Source organism: Mustelus asterias, chromosome 25 (genome assembly GCF_964213995.1).
Source record: "Mustelus asterias chromosome 25, sMusAst1.hap1.1, whole genome shotgun sequence".
NCBI classification, from domain to species: domain Eukaryota; kingdom Metazoa; phylum Chordata; class Chondrichthyes; order Carcharhiniformes; family Triakidae; genus Mustelus; species Mustelus asterias.
The window spans coordinates 46,800,437-46,817,487 of record NC_135825.1 but is presented as its reverse complement, the minus strand read 5'-3'; the positions used below and the strand labels follow the sequence as shown (position 1 = coordinate 46,817,487).

Genomic DNA, 17,051 nt, shown 5'->3' with positions numbered 1-17,051 from the left:
CTCTATTACTATTTGGGGGCCTATAGTAAACTCCTAACAACGTGACCGCTCCTTTCCTATTTCTAACTTCAGCCCATATTACCTCAGTAGGCAGATCCCCCTCGAAGTGCCTTTCCGTAGCTGTTAGACTATCCTTGATTAACAATGCCACTCCTCCACCTCTTTTACCAGCTTCCCTACACTTACTGAAACATCTATACCCTGGAATGTCCAACAACCATTCCTGTCCTTGTTCTACCCACGTCTCCGTAATGGCCACAACATCATAGTCCCAAGTACCAATCCACGCCCCAAGTTCATCTACTTTGTTCCGGATGCTCCTTGCATTGAAGTAGACACACTTCAACCCACCTTCCTGTCTACCGGTACCCACTCTTGACCTTCCCCAATACCTCACCACCCTCAACACTGACTTCTGGACTACAACTCCTTTTCCCACTCCCCTGACAAATTATTTTAAACCCCCCTGAAGAGCCGTAGCAAATTTCCCTCCCAGGATATTGGTGCCCCTCTGGTTCAGGTGCACCCCGTCCTGTTTGTACAGGTCCCACCTTCCCCAGAATGTGTTCCAATTATCCACGTATCTGAAACCCTCCCTCCTACACCATCCCTGCAACCACATGTTTAACTGCACTCTCTCCCTGTTCCTCAACTCGCTATCACGTGGCACCGGTAACGTACCAGAGATGACCACATGTTTTGTCTTGGCTCTCAGCTTCCAGCCCAGCTCCTGAAATTCCTGTTTTAAATCCCCGTCCCTTCTCTTACCTATGTCGTTGGTACCAATGTGTACCACGACTTGTGACTGTTTCCCCTCCCCCTTAAGAATCCGGAAGACACGGTCCGAGACGTCACGGACCCTGGCATCCGGTAGGCAACATACCATCCTCGAGTCTCTTTTGCTGCCACAGAACCTCTATCTATCCCTCTAACTAACGAGTCCCCAATAACTATTGCCCTCCCGCTCTCCCCCTTACCCTCCCGAGCCACAGAGACGGACACAGTGCTGGAGATCCTCTCACTGCGGCTCACCACCGGTATGTCGTCCCCCTCAACCGTATCCAAAGCGGAATACTTGTTGCTAAGGGGAACGACCACAGGGGATCCCTGCACTGACTGCTTCCTCCCCGCCCCTCTCACCGTCACCCATCTATTTTCATTCCTCGGAGAAACTGTATCCCTAAAGCTTCTGTCTATGGCCACCTCTGTGTCCCTAATGATCCCAAGTTCATCCAACTCCAGCTCCAGTTCTCTAACACGGTTTTGGAGGAGCTGCAGATGGGTGCACTTCCCACAGGTGTAATCAGCAGGGACACTGACGTCGTCCCTCACCTCAACATAGTGCAAGAGGAACATAGCACTGCCTGCACACCCATCCCCTCTAGATACCTTGCCAGTACCAGGTAGAAACAGCAAAAATGAATTAAACTCATCCCTGCTCGCCCTTTCTGCCTAAGCCCTGTGAGCCAAAGCCCTTACAGCTTTCACTCAGCTTCCCACTCACTCCACTGCCCGCTCCCGACGCTGCCCGCTGTATAGAGTGACTTTTATACTAAAAAACACAATCTCCCAGAATCCCCTGCAGCCTACTCCCACTTCCTCAGAGTTTAAACCCTTGAAAAAAGCCCGTGGAAAAAACGGATTAAATAAATAAAATCAAAGCACTTTACTCACCCTCAGTACTCCTGCTGAGAATCTCTACTTCTGTCCTGCACCACTTCGAACAAATGAGCATATTCTTAATCTTATACTTCTAACTCCTTTCAACAAAGGCCAATTTACCACTGAACTTCCAGGTGCGTGCTGTACTTGCACTTCAATTCACTGTGATTTGGATACAAGGACCCCAAATCCCTCCAAATACTGACACGAATCTCTTACTTTACAAAAATTTCTACTTTGCCATTCTTCCTACCAAAGTGGATCATTTTACATTTTCCCACATTATACCCTAGGTGCCATTTTTGCCAAATCACTTAACAGGTCCGTACATCTTTGTAGCCACTTTAGGTCATCACGGTTTCTTTTCTCACCTAACTTTGTATCATAAAATCTAAATATACTACATTCACTCCCCTATAAATCTAAGTTATTGAAATAGATTGTAAATAGCTCAAGCAAGAACTCATCCTTGGAGTGGCACTCTACTTACACTCTGCCATTCCAAAAATGACCCATTTATTTCTACTGTTTTCTGTTTGTTAATTAGCCCTCATCCACATTAACATATTACCCCAAACCCAGGAGCCATAAAAAAGAAACAATGCCTTAGAGTGCCTTCTGAAAATCCAAATACATTTCATTCACCGATTCCCTTTTATTCCTAAGCCTCAACCCCAATAGTTAAACCCTCAAAAAACTATGATTTACTTAACATTAGCAGACAATTGATAAAAGTAAAGAAAAGCTGAGAGAGGTAGAAGGGGAGTGAAGCAGCCAAACTGACAGCATTCTAATCTCCCCATACTTAGTGATGGGGGTATGGAGGAGAAGCTTTTAGTGCAAGGCATTCCTTCCTTCTGGTATCAAGATTGATTACAAAATAAATTAAAACTCAAGGTACTTCAAGTTTGGAGCAATGTCGCTGCTTTTATAAACAAGCAGAGATGGAAATTGCATTCAATTTACATCTGATTAAAGGCAGGGTAGCAGTGCACTCCAGTTGCTTCCTCATGACTTAGCCAGTGATACAGAGAGCAATGGAAAGCCAGGTTATGAAGGCAAGATACTTTTCCAGTTCATAGAAAAAATGCATGGATTGCTTCTAAATTAAACACACAGTTCCCCTCATAAGCCAACTCAAAAGGCATGACAGTTAATCAACATAAAGATATTAGATATGAACTAAATGCAATATGGGTATGTTACTATAGGTTGTGCACAAAAGTTAGAAATTTCTCAGTAGTGCCTGTGGTTCACATCAGAAGAACATGTTTCAAGTTAACTATTAAGAAGTAAAGATCTTCTGGACTGTTGCAGCCATTCCTTGGTGCTCGAGAGAGAAAAACATGTGCGTGTTACAACCCAAAATCTTTCAAAAGCAGAAGGAAGATTATTTCAGTGTATATTTATTTTACTGAAAAGAAACTTACACAATGAATGTGAAATGCGAATGTCAATCTCTATGTTCTTACCAACAGCAATGGAATTCACCGTTGTACTGGAAGGTGCAGAGCCTGCTTTTATTGTGACAGAGGAATGATTTGGTGTTTGCTGTTCTTGGTGAAATGCTGCAACAGGGAGAGGTACAGCTCTACGTTTGATCCCAACCACGTGAAATTGTGACTGACCATTAGCACCTGCATCTTCAATCTTCTTTATTGTGTGATTAGGAAAAGTCAACCTACATTAGAAAGAGATCATAAGTGTTAACTGAATTTATAAAAAAATATATATTTTTTGAGTTTTTGCCATTTCCTGAGATTGGCTTCCTTTTTCTCCATATTTCTTCCTTTCTAGGTTACACACTTGTTGATCACATGGTGGACAACAGTTGGCAGGTAAAGACTTAGAATTCTCGAACGATACAACACAGATGGTGGGCCATTCAACCTATCATCCCTGTAACGGCTCTTTGGCACAGATGTCCAACCAATCCCATTCCCCTGCTAGTATTAATTCCCTTTTGAATATTACTACTGATTCTGCTTCCAAGTATTTATCCAATTCTCTTTTGAATGTTACTACTGAATCTCCTTTTCAGGGAATGCATTCTAGATCACCACAACGTGCTGTGAATAAGTTTCCTCAACTCTGGTTCATTTCCCTTAAATCTGGGTCACCTGGTTACTGACTCTTCTGTCACAGGAAGCAGTTCCACAAAACTCATCTCCAAACTCTGTGGCCTGGGCCTCGGAACCTCCCTCTGCGACTGGATCCTGAACTTCCTAACTCACAGATCACAATCAGTAAGGATAGACAACAACACCTCGTCCACAATCATCCTCAACACCAGTGCCCCACAAGGCTGTGTTCTCAGCCCTCTACCATACTCCTTATACACCTATGATTGTGTGGCCAAATTCCCCTCCAATTCGATTTTCAAGTTTGCTGGTGACACCACTGTAGTGGGTCAGATCTCAACAATGAAGAGACAGAGTACAGGAATGAGATAGGGAATCTGGTGGACTGGTGCGGCAATAATAATCTCTCTCTCAATGTCAACAAAACAAAGGAGATCGTCATCGACTTCAGGAAGCGTAAAAGGAGAACATGCCCCTGTCCACATCAATGGGGACGAAGTAGAAAGGGTCGAGAGCTTCAAGTTTTTAGGTGTCCAGATTGTCAATAACTTGTCGTGGTCCCCCCATGCTGACAATATAGTTAAGAAAGCCCACCAACACCTCTACTTTCTCAGAAGACTAAGGAAATTTGGCATGTCAGGGACGACTCTCTCCAACTTTTACAGATGCACCTTAGAAAGCATTCTTTCTGGTTGTATCACAGCTTGATATGGCTCCTGCTCTTCCCAAGACCGCAAGGAACTGCAAAAGGTCATGAATGTAGCCCAATCCATCACACAAACCAGCCTCCCATCCATTGACTCTATCTACACTTCCCGCTGCCTCAGCAAAGCAGCCAGCATAATTAAGGACCCCACGCACCCCAGACATTTTCTCTTTCATCTTCTCCCGTCGGGAAAAAGATACAGAAGTCTGAGGTCACGTACCAACCGACTCAAGAACAGCTTCTTCCCTGCTGCTGTCAGACTTTTGAATGGACTTACCTTGCATGAAGTTGATCTTTCTCTACACCCTAGCTATGACTGTAACACTACATTTTGCACTCTCTCGTTTCCTTCTCTATGAACGGTATGTTTTGTCTTTATTGCGTGCAAGAAACAATACTTTTCACTATGTTAATCCATGTGACGATAATAAATCAAATCAAATCAAAATCAGTTTCTCCTTAGCCACTATGATTTTGAACATCTCCATCTAATCACTTCTTTACCTTACTCCAAGGGGAACAACTCCATCTTCTCCAATCTCTCTACACAACTAAGTCCCTCATTTTAGTAAATCATTTCTGCACCCTCTCCAAGACCATCCTAAAGTTTGGTGCCAAGAATTGAACACAATAGTTCAATGGAGGCCTAATCAGTGTTCACAAAGCTTTAGCATAACTTCTTTGCTTTTGTACTCTATTCCATTATTAATAAAGCTAAAGGATCCCGTATGCTTTTCAAACAGCTTTCTCAACATGTCCTACAAACTTCAAAGATTTTTGTATGTACAGCCTAGTTTCTCGGTTCCTGTAACCAACTTAAAATTGCACCATTTAACCTAACATTGCCACTCTCATTCTATCAAAATATATCATTTCATATTTTTCAGCATTAAAGTTAATCTGCCACTTGTCTATTTGCCTATTTTACCAATATGTCTAGATGCTTCTGAAGACTATCTTACCGATTATCATATCATTTGTAAGTTTTGAAATTACATCTTGTTTCCTTACCCAAGTCCAAGTCAATAACACAGAACAAAAATAGCAGTGGTCCTAATTATAGATATGTGAGGAACAGCACTGTACACTTCTCTCTAGTCTGAAAAACAACTAAACACCTACACCATGATGCCACTATTGTTTTATTCTTAAGGAATTTAATTTTGTTAACAAGTCCAATATGTGATACTTGGTACACAATTTCAACTGTACTACCCTCATTAACCACCTCCATTAATTCAAAGATTTTAATCAAGTTGGTTAAACAGGATTTGTTGGTAACAAATGGCAGCAAAATTCATTTATTAGTCTGTACTTTTGCAAATGAGAACTCATTTTGTCTGAGATTGCCATCCCAATTAGAAGGTATGCTGGGCACAGCTTGCAAGAAGTCGCCTCACTCTGGCGCCACCTTGAGAGGGGCTTGAAATTCAGTAGACTGGTCGGTATTTAAAAACTCTGCGACTAGTCTGAACGAGTACACCACTGTAATAACTGAGGAAGTGTGTAGAAGACTTTGTGCCAAAGAAGCAAATCCGCGTGTTTCCCAACCGGAAACCATGAATGAACAGGGATATCCACTGCTTGCTGAAGTCTAGGTCATAGAGTTATAGAGGTTTACAGCATGGAAACAGGCCCTTCGGCTCAACTTGTCCATGTCGCCCTTTTTTTAAAAAAAAACTCCTAAGCTAATCCCAATTGCCCGCATTTGGCCCAGATCCCTCTATACCCATCGCACCCATGTAACTATCTAAATGCTCTTTAAAAGATAAAATTTTACCCGCTACTACTACCAACTCTGGCAGCTTGTTCCAGACACTCACCACCCTCTGCGTGAAAAAATTGCCCCTCTGGGCCCTTTTGTATCTCTCCCCTCTCACCTTAAACCTATGCCCTCTAGTTTTAGACTCCCCTACCTTTGGGAAAAGATATCGACTATCTACCTTGTCTATGCCCTCATTATTTTACAGACCTCTATAAGGTCACCCCTCAGCCTCCTACGCTCCAGAGAAAAAAGTCGCAGTCTATTCAGCCTCTCCTTATAACTCAAAAATCCATCAAGTCCTGGTAGCATCCTAGTAAATCTTTTCTGCACTCTTTCAAGTTTAATAATATCCTTTCTATAATAGGGTGACCAGAATTGCACACAGTATTCCAAGTGTGGCCTTACCAATGTCTTGTACAACTTTAACAAGACGTCCCAACTCCTATATTCAATGTTCTGACCGATGAAACCAAGAATGCCGAATGCCTTCTTCACCACTCTGTCCACCTGTGACTCCACTTTCAAGGAGATATGAACATGTACCTCTAGATCTCTTTGTTCTGTAATTCTCCCCAACGCCCTACCATTAACTGAGTAATGAGTCTGAGGCGTTCAAGTCAGACGACCCTGACCTACACAAGAAAGCCAGATATGATCTAAGAAGATCCATCAAAGATGCCAAAAGACAATATCGGACTAAGCTAGAGTCCAAGGCTAGCCACACGGACCGCTGCTGACTATGGCAAGGTCTGCAAGACAGAACAGGCTGCAAGATGAATGCATGTAAAATTGCTGGAACCAACGCACCCTTCCCTGATGAGCTCAATGCATTCCATGACTGTTTTGAGCAAGAGGTCAGCGAGAGCATGCCCTCCACCTGGAAGCCTTGGATGAACCTGTATCGGAGGTCACCATTGCAGATGTCAGAGCAGCTTTTTCGAAGGTTAATCCACAGAAAGTGACTGGCTCGGATGGGATACTCGGACGAGCACTCAGATCCTGTGCGGACCAGCTGGCGGGGGTATTCGCAGACATCTTCAACCTCTCTTTACAACAATCTGAGGTCCCTATCTGCTTCAAGACGACGACTACACCCCAGTACCAAAGCCAAGCAGCGTGCCTTAATAACTATCATTCTGTGGCTCTGACATCCAGCATTATGAAGCTCTTCGAAAGATTAGTCATGGCACGAATTAAGCCTCCCAGATTGCCTGGATCCACTGCAGTTTGCCTATTGCCACAACAGGTCCACAGCAGATGCCATCTCCTTGGCCCTGCACTCAACCCTGGAACACCTAGATAACAAGGACACTTATGTCAGACTCCTATTCATAGACTACAGCTCAGCCTTCAACACCATTATTCCTACGAAACTCATCTCCAAACTCCATGGCCTGAGCCTCGGCTCCTCCCTCTGCAACGGGATCCTGAACTTAACTCACAGATGCAATCAGTAAGGATAGGCAACAATATCTCTTCCACGATCATCCTCAATACAAGGCTGTGTCCTCAGCCCCCTACTATACTCCTTATACACCTATGACTGTGTGGCCAAATTACCCTACAACTCGATTTTCAAGTTTGCTGATGACAGCACTCTAGTGGGTCAGATCTCAAACAATGATGAGACGGAGTACAGGAATGAGACAGAGAATCTGGTGAACTGGTGCAACGACAATAATTTCTCCCTCAATGTCAACAAAACAAAAGAGATAGTCACTGACTTCAGGAAGCATAGTGGAGAACATGCCCCTGTCTACATCAGTGGGGACGAAGTAGAAATGGTCAAGAGCTTCAAGTTCTTAGGTGTCCAGATCATCAACGATCTGTTTTGGTTTCCCGACGCCAACACTATAGCTAAGGAAGCACACCAAAGCTTCTACTTTCTCAGAAGACTAAGAAAATTTGGCATGTCCGCTACAACTCTCACCAACTTTTACAGATGCACCATAGAAAACATTCTCTCTGGTTGTATCAAAGCTTGATACGGCTCCTGCTCTGACCAAGTCTGCAAGAAACTACAAAGGGTCATGAATGAAGCCCAGTCCATCACGCAAACCAGCCTCCCATTCATTGACTCTGTCTATACCTCCCGCTGCCTCGGAAAAGCAGCCAGCAAAATTAAGGACCCCACGCACCCCGGACATACTCTCTTCCACCTTCTTCCGTTGGGAAAAAGATACAAGAGTCTGAGATCACGTACCAACCGACTCAAGAACAGCTTCTTCCCTGCCGCCATCAGACTTCTAAATGAACCCACCTCGCACTAAGTTGATTTTTCTCTACACCCTAGCTATGACTGTTACACTACATTCTACACTCTCTCCTTTCCTTCCCTATGAACAGTATGCTTTGTCTGTATAGCGCGCAAGAAACACTACTTTTCACTGTATACCTGTGACATAATAAATCAAATTTCTGATTGGTCTGGAGTTGCCGGTTTTATCCTTCACCCTTTTTTTTTTAAAAACAGGTGTATAACATTTGCCATTCTCCAGGCCTCGGTCCTCTGTCATCATACCCATATCGGAGGAGGTTTGGAAGATCGTGGCCAGAGCCTGCACAACTTTCATACTTATCTCAGAAACCCTGGATGCATCCCATCTGGAGTAAGTGACTTTTCTATTTTGAGGACTGCCAGTCTGTATCCATTTTTATCCTATCCAATTATGCTCCTGCCTCCTCCTTTACTGCTGTATTGGGAACATCCTCTTCTCTACTGATGATAGATGCAAAGTACTCAGATGCTCCCTGCGATTATCCCAGTACCACTTATTTGTTTACAAAATACCTTTAGGTCCTTTTTATATTAGCTGCTCATCTAGTCGTATACCTCTCTTTGCTCCTCCACTTATTCGCTTTTTTGATCTCTGTACTTTCTATACTTAACTTAATTCTACTGTATTATGAATTACAATTGTCATGAGCCATTTTTTGTCTCATTTTAATCTCTTATCTTTAACCATCAAGGGAGCTTGAACTTTGGATACCCTTTCTTGTGGGGATGTGTACCCGAACCATATCCTCTTTGAATAGCTCCCATTGTTACTCTATGCGTAGCCTACCAATTTTCAATTTACCTGCTTCAGATTTATTTTAACTTAGTGAAGTTAGCTTTCCTCCAGTTACCTGATCTTTTTCCGTAATAAGTCTAAACCTGAAATTATGATCACTGTTCCCAAATGCTCTCCCAATCATGCGCCACCTGCTTTAGTTCATACACAGAACTAGAACCAGCACTGCTTCCTTCCTCAACAAGTTCCTCAACAACTTCCCTTCACGACAGGGAATGTGTTCAGTCCCTGCGTAATAGTGCACGTTATTCAAGATTAGGAATGCAACTGTGAAGAGCAAGTGGAAGCTGCATCCTCCAGTAGTGTGTTGATACTCTTGCATACACATCAAGTGTAAATATAAACTTAGGGGTATATGTACTGAAATAATCATAATAAGCTATGTAATCATTGACTCAAAACATAGAACTTTAAATCTTTAGCATATCCTTCACAAGCTGGAGATTTAACGACCACAGAAGATAACAAGAATATTAAGGTTCTTTATTAAAACCAATAACCCCCTTGGATCAGTTCACTGCAACATATTCAAATTATATTTTTAAAGCATGCATTTTATGGTGAAATGCAATATCAACATTAAATATTTATACTCTTCTTTTTCTTTCCACTACAAAAAACTCCATTAGTGAGTATTGGCAGACTATTGAATTTTAATGGGCTGTAGAAGTTGGGCTCAATCCTCACCTACCATCCACACACAAATACTTACCAGCTTTGACCACTTGTCTGTAATCAGAAGAGAGAAATTTGAATTGTTTTCCCAAGTCACAGAGGCCAATTATAGGTTCTCTAACTGAGTTTAACTAATTCGACTCAAATCAGAGAATGTTCTGCTGTAAGCCTTTTGGGTGATACATTCATTCACTAGGGCATAGAGAAATCAAAAAGTGGTTTGAATTAATATCGTTTCAAGAGATCCTTTGATGCAAGTTGAGCTGTACTAATGAAATACAAGTTCCTAATTGATTATCAGATAAGAGTTTTCTTTTAAAGAGAACTCCATCACGACAAAGACCAAACAAAAATGGAATGCGAGAGATAAAAATCCAAAAGATTGATCGATAATTGATTGCAGAAATGATATTGTACTGGCACCTTGATTATAAACAGGGTTCAGGATTACACTAGCAGTAGGATCCTGGGTGACAGAGTGGTACTTCTAGCAGGAAGCATAATTCTTCTAGTTTAATCCCATCAGCAAATATTGACTCATGTAACTAACAAGCCCCACATTAATAGTTGGGCATGTTAACCATGTGAATCAAAAAAACAATGTCTTACCTGCAACTAATCTGAGCATTGCCAGTTAGAAAACACTCACCGGAGACACTTGGTGAATCCTGTGGATGTTAGGATGCCACTGCTCCCAAGTTTACTGCACAGTGAGAGGTATTCAGAGTATAGGTCTACTCGATAGATTGAACTATCTGCACTTTCTTCAAAGTTGGCATTCAACCTAAAACAAGAGAAAAATGTACTCTGGTTACAGTGAAGTATCATCTTTTGAAAAAAATATTATTTTCATGGGATATGGCTAGGCCGGTGTTTGTTGCCCATCCCCAATTGACCTCAAGAAGGTGGTGTTGAGCTACATTCTTAGACCACTACAGTCCATGTCCAGAAGGGAATTCCAAGATTCTGACCCGGCGGAACAGCAATATAGTTCCAAGTCAGGATAATGTGCGGCTTGGAGGGGAACTCGTGTTGGTGTTCCCATGCATCTGCTGTTTTTGTCCTAGATGGTACAAGTTGTTGGGTAGGAAGGTACTGTTGAAGGAGCCTTTGCTGCCGTGCATCTTGTACATGGTACACACTGCTGCCACTGTACGTCAGTGGTGGAAGGAGTGAATGTTGAAGGTGGTGAATGGGGTGCAAATCAAGCAGGCTGCATTTTCCTGTGGGGCTTCTTGAGTATTTTTGGAGCTGCACTCATCCAGGCAAGCAGAGAGTATTCCATCATACTCCTGACTTGTACCGTGAAGATGGTGGACAGGGGAATTAGTTGCTATAGAATTCCCTGCCTCAGACCTGCTCTTGTAGCCACAGTATTTATCTGGCTGGTCTTGTTCAGTATCTGGTCAATGGCAGTCCCCAGGAAGTTGATGATGGGGGATTCAGGGATGGTAATGCCATTTAAAGTCAAAGGGAGATGGCTGGATCCTCTCTTGTTGGAGATGGCCATTGCGAGGTACTTGTGCGGCAGAAATGTAACTTGCCGCTTATCAGCCCAAGCCCAAATGTCACTCAGGTCTTGCTGAATATGGACACAGAATGCCTAATGATTCTGCACTAATGAACCTACAATTTTCACATTTGTGTATTAAGCATTGGACTCCAAAATCAAGAGAACCAAAGGATAGGAATGTCAGCTGTACATTGATTTTAAAATGTTGTTTATATATTGCTTTATCTCATCTTAAAGCACTTCTCATGCAATTAATTCCTTTCATGATTCCAGGTAAACTATATAATACGTTTACTAAGAACTTCACAGGAAGATGGTGTGGAAAGGAACACATTTTTCACAGGAGAAAACATCAGAAAGGATCTGTGACTCACCCAAAGATCACTTACCACTGGCATGTAAATGTCTCACTGTCTGCTTCCAACAGGCTGGCAGAGGGGACTCCAAGAGGCCTCAATGCTATGGAAATCAAGTAAAAAAGAAAATCTAATGACCACAGGAAAATTTAACTGGAATAATAAGGCATCAGTGGTCAACAGAAAGGGGTTGGATTTGTTAACTTTCCATTAAAACAAATAAACTATTTCCTAATTCCTCATGCTTTAGGCAGGAAATGAAAAGCTAACATTATTCTGGACTCACAAAATTAAGACATTCTTGCACATTATTATACTTGTGTAACAACCAAAAGCCAATCAAGTAATTACCAATGAATAGGTGTAACTGCATAAGGAAGAAAAACATTTGGGTACAATATAATTGTTCCCTGCACATTCTGACAAAAAAAATTGATTGCAAGAATGAACAGCTCTGAACTTATTTGTTCCATGTTATTGCTCACAGTAACTGGGAAAATGTTTTATTTTGTAACAACATGGCAGTAATGTACAAATTTATATCAGCAAGGGAGCGTTTTACTCTGCTAGCTAATTCCTAAAATGCATGAAGGGACTAGTTTGAAGAAAATGCTCTGTTAGTATGGTAGATATATGGTGGAAGTGGCTTGTCCCTTGAAGGTTGCAAAGTCTGAAACAACTTAATGGTCATCTCAAGATCAATTAAAGGCTGATTGATGTTACTCATGGAAGTCTGTTGCCTTATTTTAAGTGCTATGTGCTCATTGTTTCATTCTCTACCTGTTCATTTGTAATTTGTTCAAATATATTCACAAAACAGCAACCAATCAGCAGGTAAATTCGGAATGCCCACTGGACATTCCTTATTTGGAGGTCACTGGTGGCAATTTTCCATTGTTAAGTAAGCTATTACTAGCTGTCACATTAAATCTTCAGCTGCTCTTCCATCACTATTCTCCTGTATAACTAAGTGCAAAATTAACTCTCCCCACATCACAGAATTCAATCTCTCCTGCACTCACATTCAGAAATGTAAGGCATTTAACATCCCATAACATAATCAAAACACTGAGCGGCACGGTAGCACAGTGGTGGGCGGCACGGTAGCACAGTGGTTAGCACTGCTGCTTCATAGCTCCAGGGACCGGGGTTCGATTCCCGGCTTGGGTCACTGTCTGTGTGGAGTTTGCACATTCTCCTCGTGTCTGCGTGGGTTTCCTCCGGGTGCTCCGGTTTCCTCCCACGGTCCAAAGATGTGCGGGTTAGGTTGATTGGCCATGCTAAAATTGCCCCTTAGAGTCCTGGGATGCGTAGGTTAGAGGGATTAGTGGGTAAATATGTAGGGAAATAGGGGTAGGGCCTGGATGGGATTGTGGTCGGTGCAGACTTGATGGGCCGTAGGGTTTCTAAGAGATTCTGTGCTGTAGGGTTTCTAAGAGATTTCTAAGATATACCATCAGAATAGAACAGTAAAATGTGACAGCATGGCGCCACATTGTCAGTAACATTACAGTACTCAAAAGAAACAGCATTTGCCATGAGAGGCAACACTTGTACCAAATTTGATTTAGTTAACTGATTGAATGTTAGAATTTCAATTAAAACCACTGCAGTATTATCTTACAGTGCAGGGTAAATGCAAGTATCAAAAACTTGCGACAAGATATTCCACCAGACTTGAAACATTTGGTAGTGAAATTTTGCAATTTAAAAGGGAAAAAAAATGAATGTGCAACCATGATAAAAGCCTGAATCAATCTCTAAATGGAAACCGTGATAATCATGTACTTAGAACATTACATCCTCTGCTGATTGCTAATCTGCAAAAAATGACTTCAGAAATAAGAAAAATAAAAAATTATTCCAGATATCCAAAATTGATAAAAGTATGCTATTTGAATTCAGAAAAAAGGACTTCTCTGGGAGTTGGAGAAAGGATTCAGTGACTAAAAAAAATCAATAACCAATTAGTAAAAGGGAGTTCAAGGAGTTCACTTGTATGGAAAAAAACAAGGGAACATGACACAAGCTTGAGAATCTATGATTGAGAGAGACAGAAGTTGATGGACATATGGGATTATAGGATAAACACAACTTCAGGAATAAAATAAAACTTTAAGATCATCATTTGAAAGTAATTGAATCAAGTCAATTTCTGGGGTGAACAATAGCTACCCAAAGATGGTATTAGTTGAGATCAGCAAATCATAGAATCCTTACAGTACAGAAGGCGGCCATTTGGCCCATCTAGTCTGTACCAACCACAATCTCACCCAAGCCCTATTCCCGTAACCCCACACATTTACCCTGCTAATCCCCCGACACTAGAATCAATTTTAGTTTGGCCAATCAACCTAACCCGCACATCTTTGGACTGTGGGAGGAAACCTACACACACAGAGAGAAAGTGCAAACTTCACACACTGGACAGTGACCATGGCTGGAATAGAACCTGGGTCCCTGGCACTGTGAGGTAGCAGTGCTAACCACTGTGCCACCCTACACCTTTCCCCAGAGTTTCTGACAAATTATGGCGGCTGATTAGGAGAATCCTGTGGAACTTCCAGGTGATGATGCTTAAGACAATTTTTGCAATTCACTTGAGTACTGTAATGTCACTGACAATGTGATGCCATGCTGTCACATTTTACTGTTCTATTCTGATGTTCTATTCTGATGGATCGCAACAGACAGCTCCAGATGCTGAAAGATGCCCTCATAAGAACAGGATATGGCGCTCAACTCATCGATCGACAGTTCCGACGCGCCACAGCGAAAAACCGCATCGACCTCCTCAGAAGACAAACACGGGACACGGCGGACAGAGTACCCTTCGTCGTCCAGTATTTCCCCAGAGCAGAGAAGCTACGACATCTTCTCCGGAGCCTTCAACATGTCATTGATGAAGACGAAAATCTCGCCAAGGCCATCCCCACACCCCCACTTCTTGCCTTCAAACAACCGCACAACCTCAAACAACACCATTGTCCGCAGCAAACTACCCAGCCTTCAGGAGAACAGTGACCACAACACCACACAACCCTGCCACAGCAACCTTTGCAAGACGTGCCAGATCATCGACACGGATGCCATCATCTCACGTGAGAACACCATCCACCAGGTACACGGTACATACTCTTGCAACTCGGCCAACGTTGTCTACCTGATACGCTGCAGGAAAGAATGTCCCGAGGCATGGTACATTGGGGAGACCATGCAGACGCTACGACACCGGATGAATGAACACCGCTCGACAATCACCAGGCAAGAGTGTTCTCTTCCTGTTGGGGAGCACTTCAGCAGTCACGGGCATTCGGCCTCTGATCATCAGGTAAGCGTTCTCCAAGGCGGCCTTCACAACACACGACAACGCAGAGTCACTGAGTAGAGACTGATAGCCAAGTTCCGCACACATGAGGACGGCCTCAATCGGGATCTTGGGTTCATGTCACACTATCTGTAACCCCCACGACTTGCCTGGGCTTGTAAAATCTCACTAACTGTCCTGGCTGCAGACAATACACATCTCTTTAACCTGTGCTTAACCCCCTCTCCACTCACATTGTCTGTACCTTTAAGACTTGATTACCTGTAGACTCGCATTCCAACCATTATCTTGTAAATTGAGTTTGTGTCTTTATATGCCCTGTTTGTGAACAGAACTCCCACTTACCTGATGAAGGGGCGGCACTCCGAAAGCTAAACCTGTTGGACTTTAACCTGGTGTTGTGAGGCTTCTTACTATTCTGATGGTACAGGCTCAGTGCTTTGATTATACTTAACATGCTTATGCACATAATTATTTTATGGGATGTAATATGCCTTACATTTCTGAATGTGAATGCAGGAGAGTTTGAATTCTGTGATGTGGGGAGGGTTAATTTTGCATTTAGTTATACAGGAGAATAGTGATGGAAGAGCAGATGAATAAATGATAAATCACCTCTTACAATGTCTAAGTGGGCCACATGGATAATTCCAATTATTCTAACCAGATTCAGACAAAGCCCAGGATGATCAGAAATGTGTACCCAGATGCACCAGGCTAGAGGATTACATCATAACAATAAGCATGAGAGGCTGCACTCATTCCTCATCATAAATTTCACCCAAATTAATTCAATGCTATTTTGACAAGATATATAATGAGGTTGAATTGAATACCATACCTGTTACAGGTGTGCTCTGGTTTGAAACATTCTCTGTTGTGGCTGACCGATTGGTCTCAGATGTTGGCTGCTGAAGAGTGTTCTGCTGTTCTACTAACTTGACAGCTGCTAGTGCATCGGGAGGAAAATTCTGCATGTCCACAGACACCAGGCAAACAAGCTGATCTGAAAATTAAAAAAAGACATGTTATATGTTAAATATTGGAACTCATCGAATATCATTACTGCTGCAATCATTAAGTGCTCTCAGTATAGGTGGACCATTGAGATTAACAAATAAAGCAAACAGATGGAGGAGAATTTGAACAATACTCTGCTGATCTCCCACCATAAATTCAGCAGAAATCTGAGAGAGACTATGTAAGCAGATTTAGCTCTTTACACCTTTCCCCGGGGTTTCTGACAAATTATGGTGGTTGATTAGGAGAATCCTGTGCAAATTCCAGGTGATGATACTTAAGGCAATTTTTGTAATTCACTAAGAAGTTGTGCTTTGTTCCTTGCACTTTACCCTGAGGCATTAAGTAGAACTAAATTTGGATTGCACTACAATCCATTTAAGATCCTTTAAACAGTTTTTTGGATATAAATTATACATGGCAGTTAAGAAATGATGATCCTCTGGGTTGGATTTTTAATCCAGCAAAAAAACACTTTTCTTGATTACAGGGCAACTGGGCCAATGCCTGTGGTGCGTTAACAGAATTAGAACACCAATGTTTGTAGTTATTTGAACACATTCTTCCTGATGCTTTTATTTGCTCATTGCATTTTTCTTCATTTCCATCATTGCTATTTTTCTGTATCAGTTGGTTTTAAAAATTCACTATGTCCTTCCCATACTTTACATTGAGCATCCCTCAACTGAAATTCCTAATTTCTGCACAAATTTTGTATCATAATACAACACAAAGTCTAGATTTCAGAAAGGAATATTCCTGGACTGACGCAAGGTTTTGTAGGGGGTAATGAAAGAATCTGCAATTCCTGAAACAATTACACTGCTGACACTAGAATAGAGATAAGGTATGGGGTAGAGCATGGACTCCT

The 17,051-nt window shown here is 42.2% G+C and overlaps 1 protein-coding gene across 2 annotated transcripts in view; it reads right to left on the bottom strand.

Annotated features, from left to right (window-relative positions):
- Positions 1 to 17,051, bottom strand: part of LOC144511945 (AT-rich interactive domain-containing protein 2-like) — a 197,530-nt gene that overhangs the window by 36,994 nt on the left and 143,485 nt on the right. For both annotated transcript variants that reach the window (XM_078242433.1, XM_078242434.1), the window contains exons 11-14: positions 16,002 to 16,166; positions 11,866 to 11,935; positions 10,613 to 10,747; positions 3,135 to 3,343 (exon numbers count right to left, since the gene is read on the bottom strand). In XM_078242433.1, coding sequence (XP_078098559.1) covers positions 3,135 to 3,343; positions 10,613 to 10,747; positions 11,866 to 11,935; positions 16,002 to 16,166 — 579 coding nt within the window. The remainder of the gene's footprint in view (positions 1 to 3,134; positions 3,344 to 10,612; positions 10,748 to 11,865; positions 11,936 to 16,001; positions 16,167 to 17,051) is intronic.